A 26,209-nucleotide genomic window follows, 5' to 3' on the forward strand; every position below is an offset into this window, starting at 1 on the left:
CACTGCAGAGCTCTTATCTTTGCAAGTTTCCATTGTGCTCTTGCAACGTAGCCTGTAATCATACCACCTTAACTGAAGGTTATCTGGTGCACTGTAACAGATTTACTATTAAACTTGGGTACATTTGTTTTCAACTCTGGTGACAGTAAACAGCATTTGGGCAGAAGTTTCAAATAACAAGGTATGTTTATGCAAAAGAAAGTCAAACGCTTAGGCTTCACTGCTCTAAACACTCAATTTCAGTAATTTTATTCTAATCGTAGATCTGTGTGATGTCAAGCAGAGAGGGTTTTCTTTAACATGGTCATCTCAGTACCCATTGTTTGGGCCTGTTTGTGAAGGGCAGCCAATTAAAGTAATGTTACCTTAAAGAGAGAGTGGCTGTAAAGAGGCAGGAGCTGAAAAAGGGGGGTTATTTCAGACAGAGGATGAAGATAAAGATAAAAAGTGGAATTTTAAAAAGTTAACAAGAATAACTTAGCAACAGTCTCAAAACGCCACCAAGCAATCTTTTGCGCAGCTCTGCTAAAGCAATCTCTAAATAAACTTTAATTTCATACATAAAAGCTGAACATACAGAAACACTGGCCAGTTTTGATAAAAACAGCTTCAGAAATTACTGATATTTGCCTTAAAAAGTGTTTTCTTTTTAAACTGTCATAACCCCAGTAAGTTATACTCTGTCATCAGCTTTGTAGTCGCTGAATTCAACAGCAATTCAAATTTTCTTTGAAGTTTAAATAACGGAATCATGCAAAGCAGCGATAGCGGTCCAAGAACAAAGACATCAAGCTGGAATTCAGTGGGCATCCAATCACTGACACTTAAGCTGATGCATAAACTATAAAACAAACACGGCAGCGCCCTCCTGCGGCCAACTAATTGCATTTTCTGACAGTAATTAAGTGGCATCTGAGACGTTGGGAAGATGCATTCACAGTCGAAGGAAAACAAAACCATCTATTCTCTCTTTGGAGTAGTGCTACTGAAAATAAACAGTAATGTGCTACATATTCATATATTACTGGGGCATTTTATGGTGGGATTGAAATAAACCTTCCAAACGTGACTTTATGGACTTTATTCGTATTGTTTTTATTATTTTATGAAAACACAAGTATATGTGTGGATTTGTGATTATCGTGTTTTACTGTGCTGCGGGTGATGACAGCGAGCAGCCCTGTCAGATACTGTGAGCTGTCATTCAGCCTGTGTGGTAGTTTGTGAAGGAGCGGGCCTGATGCTCCGGTGCTCTCCGCCACACTGCGGCTGGCTGGCGCTTTGACAATGACTTGCATGCTGATTATTGTGGAGATCGACAAAGGAGACAAGGAAACGAGGAGATGAACCGTTTCCTGAGAGCTGGGGAGAATGGAGGGCTGCTGACAGACTGCAAGGAGCTGTCACCCAACCACACCGCCGCCTTCTCCTCCTCTTCCTCCTCCTCTGTCTCCATCACCTCCTCCTCCTCCTCTTCCTTCAGTGCCGCTGGCTCAGCCGACAGACACGCGGCCCTGCCCTCGCTCCAGACCCGGGCACCTGGCGGCGGCGGGTCGGAGCCGAGGAGATCCGCGCTTAAGCGTAAAGGAGTCGGCCGGGAGGGACGGGAGGAACCGGAGGCGGCTTCGGCGGTTCACTCATCAGCGGCTGCTGTCGCGGTGCGAGGCGGCGGAGAAGCGTGCTTTGGGATCGGCAAGCAGCAGCAGCAGCAACAGCGTCGGGAGGCTCAAGGACGCAGAGTCGCTGGAGAAGGTCCGGAGATGATTTCAGCGGTCAGCAGAGAGGCGGACGGCGGCGGCGGGAACGGAGTCTCCGAAGTGACCGCTCCTTCTGCGTCATGCGCCAAAGGCAAGGAGGAGAGAAAGGGGAAGAACATGATCCGGGGCTGGAAGAGGGAGCGAGACAGGGAGAGGGACGCCGCTGCTCCTCCTGCCCGAACGAGGAAGGAGAAGCCCGGTGGTGATGGCTCGTCTCCTCCTCCTCCTCCTCCCTCCGTCTTCCTCCCGTCGTCCGCCCTGCCCGCTCCCGAGCATCATCTGTGCCGCGACGGCTCCGGACACTGCCTGTGCGCCGCTCCGGACTCCAGGCTCCCGGGAGATATCAGCAACGTAAACAATAACAACAATAGTAACGGTGCCGCCGTCGTCAGCACCGGGAAAACCGCGCTGGAGTGTGGAGTTAAAAGCGGCGCTATTGTTGTGAGACGGCAGCAGGACGACACGCCGGCCGCCAAGAAGCACAGAGGAGCCGAGAAGGTGAGCCTGCTTTTATTGTCTGGGGGGGAAACAACAATGCAACACGGCAACAAAAGAAGAAGCACACCTGCAGGAAGCTGCCTTTAATTTAGCCTCACGCGGAAATAAAAGGAGGGAGGCGGTCAGTCAGATGCAGGTGTAGAGGCCACAAAGGAGCAGCAGACACTCAGAATGGTTAAATGCTGCCACATGATATTTATTTGCCATTGTTGTTTCCCAGCTGGTGTCATTGTTCCCGCTCTGTGTCTGTGTTGATGTTTACCAGGCTGAGATTTCCTCTTTCTTTTTGGAGGGAAGATGAAGAAAAAAGGAGGAGGAGGAGGGAGGAAGCAGCAGCAGCAGCAGTGTGTCCTCCATCTCCATCCTCCTCCTCCTCTTTCTAGAGCCATTTAATCCAGTGCTCCTTGTTTTTCCTGGAGATTAGAGGAGAAGGCATGTGCATCAAGAACTCAGCAGTAAAGGGAATTAAAATGTGACGCTGAAATATAACAAAATGGCAAATGTCATTGTCCATCATGGTGAGAGCAACAACAAAGTCACATTATTTCATTCAAGCGGACTTATTATGCTTTTCATTACATCTGTCAGGTGTTGGCTGCTCATATGCAAAAGTTTCAGATAATGACATCAGTGTGTTTACAAGTAGCTCCTGTGAGCCAAGAGCTATAAATGCTGCATTTAAGACACTTTGTTTTACTGTTTCTGCATGATGTCATAAAGAAGGGTTCTTAATACCACTGATTTAGGCACACAAGCACAACTCACCTTCTATTTCTGAAATGCAGCCAATCAGTTGAAAGTTGGCTTAAAGCGGGAGGGGCTAAAACAACTGGTTTAAGAAAAGGCATAGTATAAGATAAAGAAGCCTTAATTTAACCTCCCAGAAGCATGTCTTTAAGTCTGGCAGCTTCTAGGCAGTTTTTGTAAAGCTTTATCTAAATCAACTTGAATTGCAGTGGTCACCTCAAGATAAAGACTGCATGTAGCACCAGCTGTCAAATGGGATGGATAGAGCTTGAAGAAGTTCATTCATTTTACCTGAAAGTATTGGTTTTAAATAATCCTTCCCAGGTGCACCACCAACTTAGGAAAACAGAGAATAAAAATTAGCCTCGCCTTGACATCCTCTTCTTTGTTTGCTTAATTGATTCAGGAAGACACTCAGGATATCAAATATAATCAGGCTTTAGAGCGAGGGTCACATCCTTTTAAAATAAGACGTAAATACTGTGGGTTGACAGGTCGGATTGCTGAGGTTTAATGAGCCACTCCTGAGCTGGTACAGCGGCCTAGCGGGGATGGTTGGGAAATCATTTTTTGGAGGGTTTTGAATAAGTCATCCAGCAGAGAGGAGATGGAGGGATGGGTGGAAAGGTAAGATGGGGACAGAGATGTCTGATAGATAGGGAGGAATGGGGTGTAACAGCAGAGGAGATGCACTTAAAGACAAAGACATAAAAAAGAAGCAGATGGAGTATGTCCAGAAGGTGTTTTTTTGGTTAGTTTTTTAGAAACATACATGCAGGATTAGCTTTATGAGGCAGGAAAAACTGAAGCTTCCTCCCGCTGCTGGCAGATGCTGTTGACAGGAGGAACGCTGGTCTGCACCGGCTGCTTTGTTTATTTGTTGATCTGAAGGATTCCCATTCAGCGGTGAAACACACACACACACACACACACACACACACACACACACACACACACACACACACACACACACACACACACACACACACACACACACACACACACACACACACACACAGTCACCCTGAGCTCAGTCTGTGGAGGCTGTAAGTCATTTCCTGTCAACAAGAATCTGGGCTCCACTCAGCAACTGTTGGGTGTCCTTTGATTATAGAGAGGCTAAAACCCTGAAAACTGGGCTAATTTGATATTATAATGGAAATAAATCAAGTTTAAATAAATCAAGTTTATTTCCATGAATGGGTCTCTGTGGGTCATTCGGAGTTTGCACTCTCCACATCTGCTTTAGAGAATCAGGGAAATGAGAAAGTCACACTATGCACAAATTAGTCATATCATTAAGCACATCTGACCTGTCGGGGCAGGGCCATTGGACCTCTGCTGCCAGCGGATCCTTTGGGTCCTGCAGGTTGTAAGGTGGGGCCACTGCAGATCACACTCGCTGGGAATGGGATGTGAAGAGTGTGCAGTCAAACTGTATGTAAAGATGGACATAGCCACTGTGAGGTCACACATTAGTTTGCAAAGTCCTGTTACTGAAGCCTTGAGCTGAGCATTTTCAGTGTTCTGACTGCTTCAGCCAGAGGTTTAATCCTGTTAAAAGGGAGTTTTTCCTTCTCATTGTCGCCAAGTGTTTATTGGAGTTTTCCTTGTATTATTTTCTCTGTCTTTGCCTTATAATATAAAGCACCTTGAGTTGAAATGAATTGGACCAAAATTTAATCATAAATTTAATTATGATTGTACATTTTTGATGGTGTGACTTGTCAATCATAAGATAAGAACATAGCTTCTGGTCCTACTAGATGCTAATGGTAGCAATAACATATAGAATAACATGGATGTAGTGATCTCACCCAGGAGTTCCTCATTTGAACAGACTTAATTTTTCTAGGACTGGAAAATAAAGTCAACACAAGTGCTAAAAACTGCAGTTCCACTAATGGCCACTTGAGGCTTATTCCAAAAAAATCCATGCCCTCATTGACTTTCATTTGAAAATGAACCCAAATAAAACACATTTACAGCCTGATACAAAAACCGGTGTCAGCTTCTATGGATAACTTCCCCCTTCAGAAAACAGCCTATGGGTCATAGATTTGGATTTTGTTAAGGTTAAAAGTTGGGGGCATGGATTATATGACTGGTAGGTGTGCTGACACAGGTGGCTGTGGCTACTAGCTGTCTGTCAGGCCTCATCTCTGATTATTTGAGTCACTGAACTGGACGTCTTGACTGCATTTGTGTGGTTGGTGCCTTTTGAATCATTTTTGAAGCCTGCTGTGAGGTTTCCAATAAGTCTTTGCTTTATGTTTTGTTTTGGGAATGCAATTTTATTAGTCTGATACTTCAAGCAATACTTCTCAGCAGGTATTTGTGTCTTTGCTTTGCATTCATGCAGTTTGTGGATGCAGTTTGCTGCCCTTAGCTATAAAGTTCCACCCTCTTACCCGACACCAACACAGCAGTGGGCCATACATACAGCCTATAGATACTGAACTAAACTTCAAGTCTGACATGATGGATTCTTTTGTGAATCTTGTGTAAATTCAGCGGCCTTCTAATATTATTAACAAGCTGTTATTTATGTACTATTTCACAGTTTTGATTAAGAAGAAGTAAAAATAAATAAATAAATAAATTTTTGCTAAAGCTCTTTTTCACCCAGGTGAAAATTTCACAAATTAACCTAAAGGTGCTTAAGGGATTCCAGACTGATTGCACAAGAGTTTCAAGAGCCCAAATGCAATTATTCATTAAAATATAAATAACATGTATTCTCGCAGCAGTATGACAGATGACTGATGGTTTTCCCCTTCATGTCGTCTACATGAACCCTTCCTACACCTCAGTGGATGAATGCACCACTAGCTTCAGTGTCATCATGGTCTTTGCATATGAATTTAAAGCCGAACAAAAAAACATAACACCACAGCCACTGCAGAAATATCCAGTTTCATTCACTGCAGTCCTCCTGCTCTGACATGTTTCCCTCACTTGAGCCCCACAAACTGACCGTTTGTCATCTGCGGCTTTTAAGTTTAGCCTTCAAATCAAATGTCTCCAGTATCTCGAGACTTGGTGTTTAATTATTACTCTGGAACCAAACACAGATTTTTGGGCTGCTGCACCTTTTGGAAGTTAATCTGGTTAAAATGAATAGAGGCACAATGAGAATGAATGATGTATGATGCGTCTAATTTAATGGAATCAAAATTGGATTAAATAGTTACGCCCTGCTGACGAGAACAACTGTGGAAACAGTGAGTACATGGAAGAGCTTGTACTTGTGCATAGCTTCGATATTGCATAGAGCTAATGAACTGCAGTCAAATGGAAGAAGATTATACAGAACCATACATTAAATTCAATTTACAGAAGGAACTGGTGACAATACTGAAGAGCCTTCTTTTAAACTTGTTTTTGAGATATGAGCATTGCTGAAGATTTAATCAATTTTGTATTTTATTTGCTCTTCTCCAATTTAGAGCCGGCTGAATATTCTGTAGGTTTTTTAGGAGCGATTTATCAAAATTCTAACATATCAACTGATATTTTCGTTTTTCTTTCAGACACATGAAATATGATCAGATTTCCTAAACCTTTGTCATGTGTAGTTATGCAATAATCTATCATACAAACCTGACACTGTTCATAACAACTACACTGGAGCAAAGTTATTTATAAAGGTTTAAGGTAGGGATGATTAGTATGTTGCTGCAGACACAGGGAGCTGTAGCTAATAGCTATCTGGTAGATGTCCCATCCACCAGTGACTCTACTGGACCTCCTGCTCATGTTTATGCTTCTTTATGAAACTGTCTGATCAATAATACAGCTTGTTGTCTGGTTAATTGTACAAACAAATTGTACATGATGTTTTTAATTCAGTTTTAGGGTGTGGAATTCTAGTCTTTCTCACAGCTTACTAATTAACAGGTATATAAGAATTCACATTGTTAACCTAGCTTGCTTGCTAGTTGGCTTAGCACTTCACTCTCTGTCCAGTAGTCACTTTTGTCTCCAAAAATCCTAACATGGCTGTGGTCTACACGACAATGTTGAGGTTCCAAAGTACAGAGTTCAGAAAATGATTGGTTTATAATATCTATAATGTTTATTAGCACCCACCACCCTTAAACATTGCAATCAAAGCTGGTAGAAACAAGATTCCTTTCAGAGCTAAGTGACCATAAACTAAAGTAACACTTTGATAATCAATTGCCAATTTTGTCGTGATGTTAGAGAAAGATTAACCATCAAAGGATCACTTTTACACCTCATCCTGAAGGGAACGTGAATGCTAAAATTTATGGCTATTCTTCCTGTTATTTTGTTTTTAAATCAGCACAAAGCCTCCAGAAACTACTAAGCTGACAGTCCAAACCTCTCCAGCTTTTTATTAGCACTCATTTTATGTAACATGTTGTTAAACAAAGTTTTTAAAACCATGATAGCCCAAATATTGAAATGCTTCAGAAAAGAATCCCTCTCAGGTTGTCTGAGACTTAGGAAGAAATCTAAAGCATACAGCATCATATTGATGACTAATCTTGTTTTGTCGATGGTCTCATCGCAGATATTCTCCAGGCAGAAATTTGGTCTGCTTTTTATGTCTATTTGCTGCCATACTATAACATTTGTCTCTGCCCAATCGAGATGCTCAGCATGAAGTTTGATCACAAACAATTTAACACTTCACCAACCCTTCAAATGCTGCTTCTTTACTCTCACAGTTATAGCTCAGCTGCTTTGCTTTTTGTTTTTTCTGAAACTATTGGCATGCTACAACCTCACATCTTTAGATGTCATCCAGCTAGCTAGCTTACTACTTATTCCAACTCTGCTAAACCTCATAATGCATTAACGTTTTGGAGTTAAACTGTTTCACAATTGTTTGCTTTCGGGAACTGAAAGAGCATTTGGACCCAGAAATGGCTAATGATAGACTTAACACCATGATGAGAGCACAAGGAAACTGCAGAAATGCGAACCAACTCAAGGGATCATCACAACTGGTGTGATTCTTCCTTGGTGGAGCAGATATGTTGTACTGAATTTTGTGAGCGATGAACTGACTAACTGAGACCGTATCATAGCAAAAATTCTTGCAGAAAAATGCTCCAATTTACCTTCAAGAAGCTACCCTCTCGCTAAAATATAAATCTGATCTAGCCACACTGGCAGAAATAAAAGCAGTTCTGCTGCTGCTGCTGCTGAGGCTCAGGCTGTCATCTGCATGACAATAAGATGCACTTGAGTTTGTCTGTGAATGACAGCGGCTGCTCTGCTATCACTTTCTGTCTGTCAGTCTGGATCCCTGCAGGCTGAATGAGGATGAAACAAAAACACTCGGCTCCTGACGGATTCTATCGCCTAATATTGAATTCTGATCACCTTGCAGCAGCAGCATCAACGCATCCGCCAATATCCGGTTATTCTGTTGTCGTTTTTTTTTTTCAGAAGCATCATTTCCCGTTGTGCTGTAGTCGCAGCTTTTCCCGTTTACCTGGTGGGTTTTAACAGGTTTGTGCAGGCTTGGTTTCCATGGTGACGTTGACAGTGTTTAGTTTATTCAGGGGGAGTTGTAATGTCGCATATAAACAGCTGATCCAAAGCAAGCGAAGCAAGCATCGGGATGGAGAGTGATGAGGAGAGGCCAATGTAGGGCAATGTTCCCCTTTAATGCACCATTTCTTCTTTCTCATCCATGTACAAATAACCGGATCACTTTGTCCAGCCAGCTTTTTACGGGTCCATTACGCACTTACTTGGCTTTTTAAGTTTTCAGCGTTTTAAGCTGAAATCCTCCAAAACTGCACCTTTAAGAGAGAGTGATTATGAAGGATAATAGGCTGAGACTCTTGATAAGTGTTTTTCAGACAAATAAAACTATTGTGCTATGTTTCACTGCCTAAAAGCTTTCATGATGACAATGAATGTATTATATTTTCAGCTATGGGATACATTTTATTAAATAGGTTGCATTAAGGCTGTAAAACCATAACCGTGATTATTCTGGTCAGTAATCGTAATCTTGATTTTATTCACTAAACATCATGCATTTATTAAACATGAAACCTTTTTTTATAATTTCAGCTTAAACTGTATTAAACTGTAAGCGATCCTGAGCTTTTTGGGAGAGGTGAAAGCAAACGACTCTAAAGGAAAAGGTTTTGTTAGTAGGGCTGGGCAGTCTGCCCATAGGCCAGTCATTCTTTTGTTAGTGCCAGGGCGGGGAGGACGTTACGTTCTGCTATCCACTTTACAAAACACACAGTGTGCTCAGTAACACATAGTTTAGTTTTTATTCTCACTTCTAGCATGAAGAGATGTGATGCAGTGACGTACAGCGATGAATGATTAACCGACCTTAACTGGTAAATCGTACCATGTCTTAATATTTGCTGGCTCTAAACATGTACTTCTACTAACACATTCATCACGTCCACATACAGCAAGTTTGACCATCATCGATCCTCAACATCATCATCCACAACCCTTTCTTTCTTCTTTTTTTTTTATATTTATTTATATAAAACAAACATAGTAAATGGAAAATAAACATTAAAAATTCCAGCAAAATTATCTGTAAAACAAAAACAAAAGGTATTTGAAAAGGAGCAGGAAGAAGCAGCGGCTTATCCAGACCTGCCCCAAAGTTTGCCGACAATTTCTTAATCCAATTGGTAACTATGTATATGTACATATATGCACACACACATCTGTGTACCTGTGTAGACAAATGCTCTCTCATATCACCAACATAACGATATTCTCATTCTGTACAATAGAACAGCTATATAGCTATATGCCCATCATATATGTATTGCTTATAAGTATTCTTATATTGTGCAATATTTTTACTTTTTAAAATTTTTTTTCTTCGTTTAGCCATTCCACAAACTGATATGTATGTGCTTTTAAGAGTGCTGTGAACACATGACTGCTTTATATTGCATTATCCTCTCAGGTCGTACGTGAGAGGAAAATGGTCTATTCTTAAATAAATTATTATTTGGAAGCATATTATTTCTTGCTTTTCCCGATACCAAACATTATGCGTTGTCCTTCTTGCTCTTTTTTGCATTGTGCATAGAGAGAACTCTTGTGTTACCCCAGACCACTGTTATTCTTATCCTTATTATTATCTTCCATGTTAGCTTTAAAAAAAAAATAATACTAGTTAATTTAAAAAAAAAAGATTTTTTTATCCTTTTGTTCTGCCTGTTTCACAAACCTTTGTGAATTAGTTTGACAGCAGGTTAATGGTTTGTTTTTTCCTTTAATGCAAAACACTGGAATTGTGCCAGGTTGTGTCACACAGATACACAAAAACACTGAAATACTGGACGCTGAGAGCTAATGATTTAGTTTTGAGACTAACAGAGTTGTCATTTGGAGGGCTGGTGATGGAATAAGTTACAAGGTGGCCAGACAGCTGAATGCAGTGTCTGTTAGGTGGGACTGAAGTTTTCTATATATTTTTATTTATTTTTTTATTTATCATTTTTATGTGCTTTTTCTTTTTGTGGTATTTTTCTTCTAATCGGGTTAGATTAAGTTGCTAAAAACCACTTGGACACAAAGACTGGATGAGCAAATAAATTGTGAAAAATCAAACTCAAACCAAAAACTGAATACAAAAATTCACAAGAGGAAAACAAAGATGAGTTGGTGAACACAAAACACAAACTGGCAACCAACACAAGGAAATGCAGCATTATAGAGCATGAATTATGGGAAGACAAAGACACAACATCATAGATGAGACAGAAGGCATACAGAGTGAATCACAACAGCAGTTGCCTCAATACACTTTATATTATAAGGTAAAGACCTACAATAATAGAACCAGAATGACAGTGAAACTCTAAAACACAACAAAGCCTTAAGACTATCATAAAATAACACTAACCTGGCACTTAAATTTTGGTAGTTATTGTGTAAATAAAAGCTCTAACTACTGATTGTTTTTAGTATCGGGGGTTATTTTCTGTCTTCTCTCTAAAAGGTTTATGTAGCATTTAAGGCCAGTGTTTTATTGGCCCTTGTACGGGTCTACCCCGACCTCCTCCCTATGCTGTCTTAGTGACTTTCGCTTTAGTGTAACATTGTTTCAACATTTTCTCTTCTGAATATTCCGTTTGAGTGGTTAAACCAAGAGAATAACCAAAGTAGATTTTAAATCAAATAGATCGCTTACACAGCTTGGAACATCTTCTTTTAACTGTCAGCATGGAAAAGATAAAACTGAGCAGCAGCTGTGCAGGTTCACCACCTTACACCTACAAGGCGCTAATGATGCTAAAAAGGGAAAAAAGGTGTTAATGATGACTGGAAGTGTTACAGTGTGATACAAAGAGAGAAGGTAAGAGGTAATCTGTCTTTTTTCCACTATTGGCAGTTATAGAGCACTGAATAAAAATATTCACTTTTATTGGATAATTAAATTAATCGTCTCAAATATTTATTAGCATTTCTTTATCCTCTGCTGATCACTGACAGGACTTTATGATGGGCCCTGCTTTTTATTTATCATCACATAAAGGTCACCAGCTCTCAGCAGGATTCAAACTTGCGTCATACAGTATGTGTCCAGTTTTCACCCGAGGTTGATAATCAGCAGAGCTTTGATGTTGTTTATCCTTCCTTTTTCAAAGAATATTGGCTGGAGCCAGCATGGACACATAGTTATCTAACAGCCAGCCAGATGTCTTTCCAAAAGACTGAACATGTTTTCTAAAGGCACAAAATGTCTGATTCTGAAGTCTTGATGTGGATTTCTAAAGGGTGGGAGAACAAACCACCGGGGATCTGACACATGTCTGCTAAAATGTGCAAAGACTAAAATTTACAGCTGTTAAACTCTGAGCTTTATTCTGGGAATGTTACAAGGAGGAAACATTGATACAAAAAGATCTCTCTGCAAAACAATGTCAGTGTTTAGAGCATTACAAACAGAAATTAAACATTTCCCACAGGGTTGGGGTACACATGTAGGTGGGCATTAAAAGACGTGAAACCACACCTTTTTCAATGACTTATTAAGTAACGCTTGACAATAAATAGAAAAATTATCAGCTGCCTCAGTGAGCTGATGGACTACAGCGATACCATCTTGGACTACAGACTCACAAGATATAAATGGGCGACCCAGTAAAGTCTTTGTGTGGAAAGGATGGCATTAATGCTGAATTCTTGGTGGGAAAACGCAAAAGACAACATTTAAATTTTTTAAAATATTCGTTGACATTGCCCTGGCTATGAAAATTAGCTTTGGTTAGTTTGTTTAATATGAGCAGTGGTCAGAGTGATCAGGACACCAATCCAGGCAATTTTTGACTTGCAGGATGGGATTTGTATTTAATTTAATCTGCCTGACTCTAGTTTTATGTAGGCATCCCTGCATATAACCAACAATGTGTGTGGGTACATACAGCATATACACAATTTCATGAATGTGTGCAGAACAGCTACACCATCATAATCAGAAAAAGAGAGAATGGTGGGTGTTTTGGTGTGTTGGGTTAATTTTGAATTCAAGCTTAATGCAAATGTGCATTTGCAGAGATAGTGTACTAATTTTTCGCCTCATCTTTTTGTTTAACTGGGTGTGTGTGTTTGTTGGTGAATGACTGCTGTGTGTGAGAAGAGACACAATAAAGAGCGGAGACAAAGCAGACTGACAATAAGTAGAACTACATGCCTAAAGGAAAAAAAGACATGATAGCGGCTTCTGCACAAAAAGTAATGAACCAGAATTAAATTTACTGCATTAGTACACATCAAATGGTCTGATTGATAGCGCATCGCTTTGGGGAAAACAGTGGTTGGAAACTGCAGTACAACCAAAATTATTGGGGTCAGTTTGGTAATTGCATGCAATCTATTTGTGATAATGCTGCAATTAACTGTGATAAACTGGTGAAAATCCCAAATCAGATGCCATCTGTTGCAAATCTGTAAAACTGTTGTTGTCTACATATAAAAAAAAAATCACATTAAACAGAAATTCACATTAATTTAGATTCAGAGTTCAACCAGGACACCACAGATTTAAAACAGAAACTCAGAAATCTCTTTACAAATAATGATGTAGTTGCTGTTGGATGGCAATTTAACCACAAAGTGACACAAATGCTCAGTAATGTTGCTTTTATGTAAGAGTATAACCAGAATGCATCCACTTGACAACCTGCTGAGTTGAGTCCCCTGTTGCAAAGAGACGTGTTGTTGCAGACGAGTTGGGCTTACTGCTGCAGACTGAGACTGTGCAGAATTTCACCATCGCCCATTTGTAGAAAAGACTTTGATATGTTCACCCTGTTGAGAAATATTTATTTTTCCTTCTTTTGTTGCGTAAAATCCAGCTTTAATTTCAGTGCTTCAGCAGAGAGCAGTGCTGGCAGGAGAGTTTTACTTTGGTTTTGTGTGTTGGCTTCACGGGGCTGTGATTGACAGGAGACTATTGACTGAAAACATGGAAATCAGACAGGCAGAAGGCAGAAGTAGACCCCTTGTGAATATGAGGAAAATCTGAAGCTTTAGAAGCTTTTGAAAATAAGCGAGTGACCTTGGAATTCCTTTTTTTAAAATTTTGCTTTCTTTATTTAAACACATAGCTACATTAGTATGCTTCAGTTCCACTCTCCAGCTTTAAGTTTGGTGTATAAGACAAAGGAGTTTAACTGTCTAATCCTTAAAAATATCAGGTTTTACCCCTAAAATATAGTGACTGTAAAAGCCCAAGAAACAAAACCCTCAGAGTCTAAATGAAAATGTTTTGTGCCAAATATTAAAAAGCTATTTGAAATTAAATGCAGAGGTTTGAGGTTGGAGTCTGTTAGGCTGGAATAAATCAGCGAGAACAAGAGTGACAAAACCTGGAAGCGTGTTTGAAATGTAACAAACATATAGGCAAAGTCATCAGTGTCATCAATTAAGATAAATTAGCAACAGCAAAGCTGCATTTTCATTAGATGTCATTATTATTATTCAACACCAGGCAAAATGAGCATGTCAGCAGAACTAAATGGTTTTTGTTACGCACCCCAGTCAGACATTAACGCACAACTCAGATCGACACATAAGCAGTACATTAATAATCTCCTCTGTGCTTTCATTCTGTTCATCACCGGTCAGTGATTTGCTGGTAACTACAATTTGCTTGGAAAAATGTATACTACCCAACAGCAAACACTTGCCAACTACTTGCTAAGTGGCAGTGAAATTGTGGGACAATTTCACTGCCACTTAGCAACTTAAGAAAACACCAGCAATAAGAAAAATGCTGCAAAAGCACACAAAACACAACAGAAATGGGAAAATACAAAAAAGAAATAGGAATAAAGAGATTTCCAAAAGCACAAGGGAAGTGTTTCTAGGCAGACAATAACCCAACGGACCACTTGCAGGAACCCAAAACATGGTAGGTGTGTTTTATCATGATTCATATAATACTGATGACGGATTTTTTTCCTATTTCTGTTGTGTTTTGTGTGTTTTTCTTATTGCTGGTGTTTTCTTAAGTTGCCGTTTGTTTGGCATCTCAGGGCCACCGTAGGAAACTGTGCCTTTCTAAATGTGTTAATTTCAGGGTAAGGGAAAACATTTACTTTGAAGATGAATGGTCTCCATTTCCAGTTTGCTTTTTCAAGTTTAGAGGTTAGTTAGCAAGTTAGTTAACAAGTTGGCATGCATGAGAACGACAGGAAGCTCCAACAATCTGCTATCAACCAAAGAAATCGCAAGGGAGTTATTGGTACAGCGTCCTCTTAGTGACCAGGTTCACCTAGGGAGAGCTGGCAACCTTCAGCAACCACTCACCAACCAATACAGGACTTTCACTAGCATCCTGTGATTGAGGCATAACTCGTTGAACTTCCTCGTCAACTCCTTTAATTTCTATATTAACTTCTTTCCAACTAACAAGATAAGTTCAGGATCAGAAATAGGTCAGAAAATGAGGAATAATAATAATAAGCCCTGTGGCTTAGCTTTATTGGTTCAGTTTCTTTTCAAATTCTGTAAATATTTTATGGCATCTTTAAAATAAATGTTAAAAACGTTTTGTGGAGAAAGTCCTGTATGATTAAAAAAGATCATTTTAAAAGAAAACTCCCAGAACCAAGTCCAATACAATGGGTTCCTGGGATTTATTTACCCTTTAAATGTACATTTTATCCTATTTATAGTGGTTATTTATTTATTAAGCATTTATTAGGCATTTAAAATATGACATTGTGGTCATATATGTGTTATGACTTTTATATCCCCCATGACCGGCCAGAAACTGAGCTTGGGACAACGTGATATCATTGTGGTTGCAATATGATGACAGAGGCGTCCATAGATCCACAAAGCCAGCACGCTGTTCCCTCATTGTTCACTTGTTCAAGGCAGAGCCAGTGTGGAGAAGCTCCAGCAGTTTGTATTTTGTCTTGTTTATCACAGTCTATGACTTCTACTGCTGCATCTTATGTCCTTGCCTCTAGCAAAGGTAGTACATCGGTCTGTTAAACAAAGATCAACCCACAAGACTTGAATTCATGACTGCAAATGGAAAAACTGCATGATTTATGAGATTTGGGTGCCTTTGGTTCTTCTTTCATACAACTCTGACTTTTTACACAAGGTCTACGAAAAAACGCAATTCCAGGAGAGTCGCTTGAAAAAACAAACCAAAGCAAAGAATCACGATTTCACATGATTTTGTTTGCTGTATTTTTTTTTTATTGAAGCCTTACCTTTGCTTTAAGAACAACAAAATTGTTGCTACTGTGCAATCTGTGAGCTCAAACTGTCAATCATTTTGCACAGCCGGGGTGCAGCTCCATCGCTGTCGTTACTGTTGGCATTACTGCAGACAGAAATTTGTGGAGTGATATCACAGCACATGTTTATTTGCTCTCCTTTCCCGACGAGAGAGAGGGTTGACAAAGATCATTGATCAGCTTGAATAAATATGTAATCAATCAAAGCTAGGTAAGTCTGACTACATGCCAATATTGGCTCAGTTTATTGGCATTTTGATTAATCAGCCTGATGCAGACCGAAGGAAAATGATTTTCTGTTTTACTTGATTGGACAGAAGCTTGAATAGAAGAGAAGGAGAACAAGTGGACGAGCAAACGGCAGTGTGAAGGGTGTTTTTAGAACAGCTCATGTGGAGGCTGGACTGAGAGTCCATTAGCTATCAAAGTATCAGTGCCAACAGAGTGAAAAAGGCTTCATGGTATGACAGTACGCCCACATGCTCTGCTCTGCAGGCTGGCAGGTTTTCCTTTGCATCCATTCATCGAAGCCTCCAAAGCCACAGGAAACACAGAAATAAAACAGCATCATAATCTCACCTCCCACCGTCTGTCATTACCTGAAAACCCGTCGAAGAATCACCTCACATCCTCTTCTTCTTCGCTTCCTTTCATATTTTATTTAACTGCAGCTTTCCTGAAACATCTTGTAGCGGCTGCACTCAGGGGGATGCTTCAGTCGCTCTTTGACTCAGGCAATGAGTGTCTCATATGTGCTCAAATCCAAATCAGATTAAAGCTGCTTTCATCTGACTCAGACAATATGATGGCAAATCAGGGGATGTGGTTTTTGGAGATGTGGTTTGTGTGCTCTTCCCTTTTTTAGTCATACATACTATATAGAGAAAAAGTCTTAAATGAGGTCAGCACTAGTAATCTCCATCAAAAGGTCAGGCTTCAGACTGTTTCAGGCACTTTTTTTCTACTCTTGGCTCTCTATAAAGAGTGAATATCTCAGGCAAACAGCTTTGCCTGTGAGCACAGAAGCCCCACCCATCTGCTGTTCAAATCGTGTGTTTACGAGGGGCAGCGAATCACAGCTCTGTGCTGTGAAGCAGGATTTAAGGTTAAGCGAGGTAATGTCAAGGTTATTGGTGTATATCACCACCAAAACAGGGCAGCTAGAATATGCAAGTAGACTAACTACACTTACTCTCCCATTGGCTGCAGCTAAATTGCTTTTTAATGTGTTGATCTCACGTAATATGCACAGCTGTACTTTTCTTTTCAGTCAAACAACATCAGTGAATGCTTCAACTGGACGTCTTTAAATTTCCTCCATCTGAATAATGGCAAAAACTGGGGCGCTCGTTTTGAGCCCAAACAGCTTCTCAAAGGATGCCAATTATTGCATCGGCTCCATCAAACCCTTCTGCTAAGAGCCTTGACATTATTTGTGACCAACATTTGAATTTTGAATCTCATATCTCAAAGCGCATCCAGTCTTGCTTTTTTCATTTAAGAAACTCTGCAAGAATCAAACCTTTGACACTCAGTAATGTGGAATTTTTAGTACACACTTTCATTTTCTCTCATCTTGATAACTGTAAGTAACTTTTTAAGTGCCTGTTTTAACTGGTCCAGAATGCAGCAGCTGGGCTGCATAAAAAACAAGCCCGCACACAGCACATCACCCCATTTATCATTTCCCTTCATTTCTTTTTTCTAATTCATTTAAAAATGTTATTAATAACATGGCTCCAGCCTACACAGCAGACCTGCTCAGACCTTTTTCCATCAGTTAGCCTCTCTGGTCATTTGATCAGGGTTTTTTAACTATTCCTTGCTCTAATTTTAAAACCAGAGGCAATCATGGTTTTGAGGCTCCTGAACTTCTGAACAGCCTGTCAGGTCGGCTCAATCAGTGGTCTGTATTAAACTGACCACTGATTCAGCCAACCAGTGGTTGCCCATTATTTTTGGCGCTTGTTCTCCTAACGTGTGTATTGGAGTGTGTACGCACTACTGTATGTATATGTCTGACCGCGTGTTTGTATGTTTAGACACGTGCACATGTCTTTAATCTGTGCTTTTATTCAAACTGCGAAGAACTTTGTAACTGTATGATTTAAAAAATGTTATACAAATAATTTTAGTTAAACAAAACCACAATGTTCCTCTTGCTGTAACTAACTCTTAAAAACACAAAATGCTTTAGATGCCAAAGGATATCATAAAAACCACAAGGATTATTCAACAGTTATATTTTTGTAGACTTTTTTATGCTCTACCATTGTGCTCTTTTTTAATCCAGTGAGCCACCATATTTATATCCTGTTACAGAGCTAACAGGATGTGTTTTATTGGTGTATAAAGCACTAGATGTAACCCACAGAGGCCTATTGATAGTTACATTAATGCAACAAAAGCAGTGTTAGTCTGTAAGTTTCAGTCCAACAATAAAATGATATATGAATAAAATGATACATTGCACGCATCTGCAAATGCGGTAATTAATCTTCCTACTTGTGCAGTGTGGTGGCCGTTGGATTTCCTTCAGTTCATATTTGCTTTTGCAGTTCAAGGTTGGCAAGCCACATCTGGGTGTCACATGTGGGGTTGCCATGTTATTACAATCTCTTCTTTGAAAGGATAATAGCTCCCATGCACAGGCTGTTTACTGAGTTGGAAGTAATGGTTCGCTGGCCAATCATCTTTGCCATCTTTAAGGTTTCACATTTCCCCCGATGGAGTCTCTCATCAGCCGTCACACTGAGAGCGTGTGATGTCTGCTTCACTTCAGATGCTTTATAATTACATCATTATGAAAACGCTGCTTGCAAACACTGCAACTCGGGGAGATTAATTTATGCAGAATTGTGCTAATGTAATTATTGTTAATGGTTGATTGTGCAGCGGCAGTGTTGAAGGAAAGAAAGAGGTTGAGATATTTTGGAGCAGGAGTTATTATAGCGGTGAGTAATGTCCATTGTTTTTCACTCGGTTGGTTTAAATGCCATTAGAGCTTGTCATTCAATAGGAAGGTAAGTGGTTTTTGTGTGCGTGTCTGTGTGTGTGCTGATGAGGGACTGAAAAAGGAAGAGCTGAGATGAGCAAGGCTGGAGAGAGAAAATGGGAAAAATGGCTACTATTCGTGAAAACACACACACAGTCACGCGTGAAGCACAAACGCAAACACACAGTCGATAAACCACAGATTGTCTACGCACACACACACGCCTCCTCTTTCAGCAGCCTGACAATAAAGACAGAGATGATTTTTGTCTGCGAGAAAAAAAAACATCAGTGAGGCTGCTCACCGAGGGATTTAATATGAGGGGAGGAGGGAGAGGAGAGGAAGGACACAAAGAAAGCAGAGGAAAAGGAAGAAAAGAAAAAGGGATGAGAACGAAAATGAGGTAAAGGAAAAAGGAGGATTGATGGATGGGTGGAAAAAGGAAAAGATGGAGGGATAATTGGATTGATTCAAATTCTTTTTGGCATTTTTGAAAAACCGCATTGCTCTGTGGGCGCTTAAAAATGCGATTCAAGATTTAGAGGAAAAAAGAAACATGAAAACCAAAGATGAAAAAATGTCTCTTTGTTTAATTATAGATTTTAGAGGGAGAATTAATGGAAAACTCAGTTGGCTCCCTTGACTCTCACCACCCAGCCTCCCTCTCCTGATTAATTTGGGTAAATCCAGCTCTGCATGCCAGTTAGGACAGCTATTTGTGATTCAACCTCGACACAAAGCTCCAGTGTGTCGGAGGAAACATTAAAGTTGAGTCTGCTTTATTTGAACTGCAGCAGATTTTTCTGCTTGCTTTCTCCTCTTCTCCTCCTCATCCTCTCCCTTTCACCAAAGTGGATTTAAAGGGTGAAATTGACACATGGCTTTTATTGAGATCCCTGAAGTCCCTGAAGCCTCTTTTACAAGAGGCAAGAACAATATAAATTTAGGCATAATCTCATAGAAATGTATTAAATTTGATTTGGGATTTTGATCAAATGAATCAAGTCATTTGATTTGATTCTGTGATGCTGTGATTGGCGTATTTCAAGAGGCGGCTGAGGTTTAAAAGGTAGCGCAGGCCGTCCACTAATTGGAAGGCAGGTTGTTGAATCCCTGGCTTCTTCGGCCCACATGACGTGTCCTTGGGCGAGATAGTGAACTGTGTCTGATATGTATCAAAAGTGGTGCATGTATACAATAAAATATATGTGGATTTGTGAACATGGTTTGCAGTGTTAAGCACTTTGTGCGCCTCATTTGCCTAGAAAAGCATCATTAAAATGCAATTATTTATCATTTGTTTTAAGTTTTACTTATAGATTACTGGATAATTGACTTTCTTGATTTCATCCCTCATGAGACAAACAATACAATAAGGCTCACACAAGGATATCAGGGATACCAGAAATAGGAGAGCAGGGGAAACGGGTAGGAGGTAGGATAAGGAGAACCTTCCTACCCCACCCCACCACAAACACACAAATCCCACAGTACCCACTAATCAAATGATACCATGTGATCCAGCGCTTGGAGATGGTGTTAAGGAAGAAATTCCTTTTAAACTGGAAGAAAACTCTGGCAAGGCAAAACACAAAAATTAATTACATGCAGGAGTGGCAAATAAACATAAGGGAGTGAAAGGAGAAGAGTGAAGGGTTAGAGAAGAAGTGCTCAGTGCACCATGGGAAGTCCCCCAGCTGCCTGAGTCTATAGAAGCATAACTAAGGGATGGCTCAGGGTCACCTGATCCACACTAGGCTTGATCAAATAGGAGGACTTAAAAGCAGAGATTCAGTTTGTTTCTTGAGTCCAAACTGGGAGATAGCATTCTACTTTTGGAAACTCAAGAAGACATGTAAGCGTGCAAGTTAGCCTGCAGTCTGAGAGAGGAGGGGTGCAGTGTTGGAATAGTCTTAAAATGAGTTTTAACATGCGATTAAAATGTGTTAAGTGACAGAAAGCAGATGAGTATTAAACAGGTGGAATATGGTTCATTTTCTGGTAAAGAGTTTTAATAACACTCAATCTTGAGTGTCAAATGTCACAAAATTAAAGGGGAATTGCTCTTTTTCAGATTTATGTATGCGGGTTAGTTTTTAGCGTTTGAAACATTCAGTTTAGTTTAATTTTTATTATCTTCAGTGTTAGTTTTAGTCTTTTTAAGTATTAATGTATTTATTGTATTAAAATAAGACATTTTTGAAAGCAGTTCTTTCAGTTTTGTATCCAAAGTCTCAAAAAACATGCCCATCAGATCCTTATTAGGCAAAAAATATTAAAAGGATATTTTAATTTTGTTTCACTTACTTACTTCACAAAGTCATTTCATTTAGTGTTCATTCTTTTTCAAAAGTTTAATTTTTATTTCAGTTTACTAAAATGTTTGTGCATACATAGTCTTAGTATTTAGCTTAGTTTTAGTTACCTATAATAACCTTGCACATTAACTGATCGTGGACATTAGCAGATATCTCTAAGTGTAATCAGTACTCTCTAAAATGTTGGCCTCTTGCTAACAGTCATCACAAAGCATTTTCTAAACCAGCTCGGGGTTTAAAGGCAACAGCATGTCACCTGAATCCTTTTCTTTTTTCACCATCTTCTTCATGAAAGAGCCCAAAATATGAAACCTCATTGTTTTTGCATCAGCTTTTTACCATTTCACGTCTCACTGTCACCTGCTTCCTTTCACAGGGTTGTACTGGAAGGCAAATGAAAGCATTGGGGTTAGGTATGTAGAGTTGAATCCTGAGTTTTCAGTGTGATAAAAGTGGCTCTCTTCTTAACTTGCTAAATTATTATGCTAATTTATTTTGGTCATGTTACAAATAACCAGAGTTTTGGTTTAAAAAGCAGCTAGAAATGCCACTTTTTAAAACAAATTCTTTTATCAACCATCTGCTCAGCCTGTTGAGCATACCTCGGTTACCGCAAGTGTATGCATGACCGTGTCGAGAAAATTTGCATGTAGATAAAAAATAAATAAGGAAAAATGTTTGTGTTTGGTCCTAATTTGCTGCCAAGTTTGTTTTACAGAGCTGGAACGACACTGAATCGATTCTAGACTGAAAAATTGTTTAGTCTATATTTTACTATATTACACAAAATCTCTCAGACAACAGAATCTCTGTCTGTTAGTTTATTTCTTTGCCTGCAAACTCCTCCTAAACAGTCGGGAGTTGAGGAACCAAACTACGTCTTGAAGGCTCTTGTATCTGTATTACAGTATCAGATATAGATATCAGATATTATAAAGTCACCATGTTGCCTAGCAACCAGCTAGCAACAGCTAAAATGAACCATTTCTAACATTTGTGACACAACAGGGCAAAAGCCAGTAAAAGATGTAGGACAAAAAAATCCATTTGTGCACAAAAACAGCCAAACTATGATGCATCAAGAGCAAATGAACTTTCCAAGTGTTTTTTATCTTAATTTTACTGTGTGCCAATAGCTCTCAAATTTATGCCTGAAAAGTCTACTAGTAAGTAATTTCTGACGATAAACTGCAAATACACAGAGCACTGTTTTGCCCCATATAGCTGTCCAATAAGTGTCTTGGCTATGAGGAGAAAAGCCCTGCTCAGTGCAGCCGCTGTGGTGCAACGTACCAAGTTCGCTTGAAATAACTGCCACCTTATTGGTGCTGGAAACGTCTGCGTTTTTAGGTGGTGATAACACTGTGTGGATTATGATCAATCAGTGGTTGCAATGGAGTTTTTAGGTGAATATGTAGGTTTTTGCTTCACTCTCAGAGTGGACACAGTTTGTCACCTTCGAGTTAAACATTTATAGAGAAAAAAAGAAGTTCAGACATTTTAGGAAAATGTAAAAACAAATAAAATGTTGGACTTTAGCCTGGTTTTTGCATGCTGTGTCACATTTATGCACCTATAAGTATCTTATCAAGAATAATTTCTAATTTATATGTAAAAGAATTGAATTACAAGCAAACTGATCAACAATGTGCTAAAATGGTCACTTTTTAGCACCTAAATAACATCTACCACCCACATTTTTTTTTACCAACAATACAAACAGGATAGGAATATTATAGCATGGTCATGCTTTAATATAGGGAATTAATTACAGAGAATATACTGTCAGTACAATTACTTCACTTTGATCTGGCCATGAGTCGTTCATGGAACCGTTGGAAAGTACAGAGTAGCTTTTAATATTTAATTTTAAAGTTTAAGGTACTCGTTGTCTCTGACTGGGTTCCTCTACGGTTTGTGGAACCAGCTAACTCAAAGCTCAACCTCAACTATGTGGAAGATGCTTCTTATTACAACCCTCCGGTAATCTCAAGATAGCAAATACTAAGAAGAAAATAATAAAATGCTTAAACATCCCTTTTAGTGGTTTGATACTGTCTGGTGATTTGAATCTGACTCTTAGAGGAAAAACGAGCATGGGCATCATCTGAAGGAAAGTGAGAACTAGAGAGACTTTGTGTTGTGCACAGCTCCAGGGTCCATGCATATTTTAGTGTTATTTGGATATACTTCGTGTTCCTGTGTGGATTAGTTCAAGCAGCAACACTCGGGCTTCACTTTCTTTTTTTTCATATTTTATTTATTTATTTATTTTGGTCTTTCTTCTCTAAAGATACAGAAGGCATCACAGAAGAAGATACTGGGTACTTACGAAAAAACACAAGCGAAATCAGCACATGCAGGAGCACGAGGCAGCGGCGGCGATGATGCAGAGTTTCAATCAGTGGAGGAGAACAAAGACTTAAGAATAGAAGAAAGGCACTGGAGTTGTTGTTATGACCAGTGGATTCACAACATAAAGTCTTCACAACCAACCAGCATCATGAGCTAACCGTGAGCGATTTCATCTCCATTTAAGATCAACATGACTGCTGTCATCAACAATACTCTATCATGCTCTTCAATATAGAAACATCACACTTTTTAGAATTGTTTTTGGACGCAACGATGCACTGCTGTGCTCATTTTCAAGCACCGATGCACATCAGCTGTCAACAAAAGGAGCAGCATATGTTTCTGTACCTTATTTTTAATTTACCTGCATTATGTTAACAGAACTCCAGGGTCAGAAAACCGAATGCCACACGAATGCCAGTTTTGGCATTGATGTGGCGATTCTAATCTCAAAGCACCACTTAAAGCACTCTACACTACTAGCCACATTCAACCTTTTTCACACACATATTCATACAGCACTTTATCCTTTGCACTTAAGTGCGTTATCGACCTTGCGTTCATGTCCAGTTTTTAAAAATGCACACCTGAATTACTCAGCGGAAACCCATGCATAGCTGCAATATGACTGCAGGAAGATGAACGCTTTATTTACATGAAATTCACTTATTTTAAATCTAAAATTTTACAACTTTGACCTTGACACAATTTGTGTGACCCATTACGCTCATTAGGTGATTGTTCTGTGTAAGTTTGATTAAATTCTGACCAATTGTGAAGGCAGAGTAGTGAAGTGAAGGACGAATGAAGTGACACTTCACTATGACATAAGCTCATTGATCTTTTGATGAATTAACAGATATGTCTGCGTTTTCTATTTCCCGGAGGTACTGTACTGTATGTTGTTCTATTGTGTTTGTACTCTTTTAGTACTTTGGACGCAGGCTTTTACCACTATACAGTCAATTTTTATACGCCGTTATGGAGCAAACCAAAACCAAAGTCTGTCTAAAGCAGGGTTGGGCTGATTTAGATACAGTAAGTGAACAGCCACAGACTGAGCAAAGTGCTGAAATGTCTTAAAATCCATAAAACGTTGGCAGACAAGCTGGTGATGTAGAAAATGCCTAACTATTGTTGTGCTTGCCCCTAATCTGTCATTAAGTCCTATTTACAAAACTTGAACTGGTGGCTATTTAACACAAAGAATATCTGAAGAGTCAATAAAATTAATTTGACTTTGACCTTGTAACAGGCCATTTCCAAAGCTCCTCAGAATGCAGCACTACTCTCTCAAGAAACCCTGAGATTACTGGACGAGTTTCTTACTTTTTGATTTGTTGATAAGTGTTTAATAACTCAACTTACAGAAAAGGCTACTGCAGGAACCTCTAGTCAAGATATGTCTGCATTTCTAGTTCCCAGGGTTACTGTATGTTGGCAAAAACCAAGAGTTGCTGAAATAATCCTGCCTGACAACAAAACATATATGTTTTGTATATAAAAATATATATTTTTACATTCACACAGTTTTGCTAATTTTATGATACATGAAACACTTAAAATGTAAATATTTACATTACATAGCCAATACATTTGTTTACAGTCATGTGAAAAAGTTCTGAGAGTTAGGTGCTGCTAATCAAATGGACTAGATTACCTGATCATCAGCAAACCTGCCCATTTCTGTAAAAGCAGAGGTTTTAACAGTTTGCTGTCAAATACCTTTAAAGAAGTGCAGCTCTAGAAAGACTGATGCATTAACACAATGCTTCAATCTTCTCACAAATGCACATCCCAGCAAATTCAACCCAAGATCAGACCTAGCAATGCACCAAGAAACTAAAAAAAACAGAAGAGTTACATCTCAAACAATACAGGGATCCGTTAGCATGTTAGCTGTTAAAGGTCGTGACACTGCAATTAGAAAAAGACTGAACTACTATGGCCTGTTTTCAAGGGTTGTCAGGAGCCTTCAAAACAGATGTAGCAGCACGACTTAAGCCTGCAAAGTTGCATCTGAACAAACTACTAGACTTGTAGAATAATGTCTTTAGGACAGGCAAAATTAAAGCGAAGATTTTTTAACAAACTGCCAGATTTGGCAAAAGCCAAGTACAGGATATCAGCAAAAACATGTCATACCAACTGTCAAGCATGGCGGTGGAAGGGTGATGAACTTTTACTCGTCCATAAACTCCTCTGTAGACTAAAGAAATTTAGACTTAAATTTGAGGCCATCTGTGAGACCAAAGATGGGAGAGACTGTTAAAGTCATACAAAAAATGACTGTGTTGCTGCAATAGGTGGTTCTATAAGCTGTTGCATTTCACAGATCCTGTGAAAGCTGAAAACCAATGTCGTATTTTATGCTTTTCTGTACTGTACTGGACGCAACTGTGTTAATAATATTACCAAGATATTTAAAAGGAGCCCTGTTCAGTGCATTTAAAATATCAGGTTCTATGAACAGAGCAGAACTGTTGTCTGACTAGAAAAATAAAGGAAAAGATAAACTGGTATTTAATCTGGGAATTCACAGCAAAATCAGCTCACGTTATGACCTGAGCCGAGCCACAAACTAAGAAAGAGCCCTGAGTGAATTTTCATTATTATTTCATATTTAATTAATGACCTTATGTATGTATTTATTTATTCACTTAATCTTAGTGTATAGTATTTTTGAATAATACCAGTGCATTAAGTAATATCATTACAGACCATATGAAACTATGAAGCCGACGTTTCTGTGATTTAAACTGAAGCCTATATTTGTATTTAATAAATTCTCCTGTTCTGGTG

At 39.3% G+C, this 26,209-nt stretch overlaps 1 protein-coding gene across 1 annotated transcript in view; it reads left to right on the top strand.

Annotated features, from left to right (window-relative positions):
* Nucleotides 1-387: 387 nt before the first annotated feature.
* Nucleotides 388-26,209, top strand: part of znf608 (zinc finger protein 608) — a 68,019-nt gene continuing 42,197 nt past the window's right edge. The window contains exon 1 of the mRNA XM_039621234.1: nt 388-2,255. Within this exon, the coding sequence (XP_039477168.1) occupies nt 1,344-2,255 (912 nt within the window). The 5' untranslated portion in view covers nt 388-1,343. The remainder of the gene's footprint in view (nt 2,256-26,209) is intronic.

Source organism: Oreochromis aureus, linkage group 12, assembly GCF_013358895.1.
Source record: "Oreochromis aureus strain Israel breed Guangdong linkage group 12, ZZ_aureus, whole genome shotgun sequence".
Lineage (NCBI taxonomy): Eukaryota > Metazoa > Chordata > Actinopteri > Cichliformes > Cichlidae > Oreochromis > Oreochromis aureus.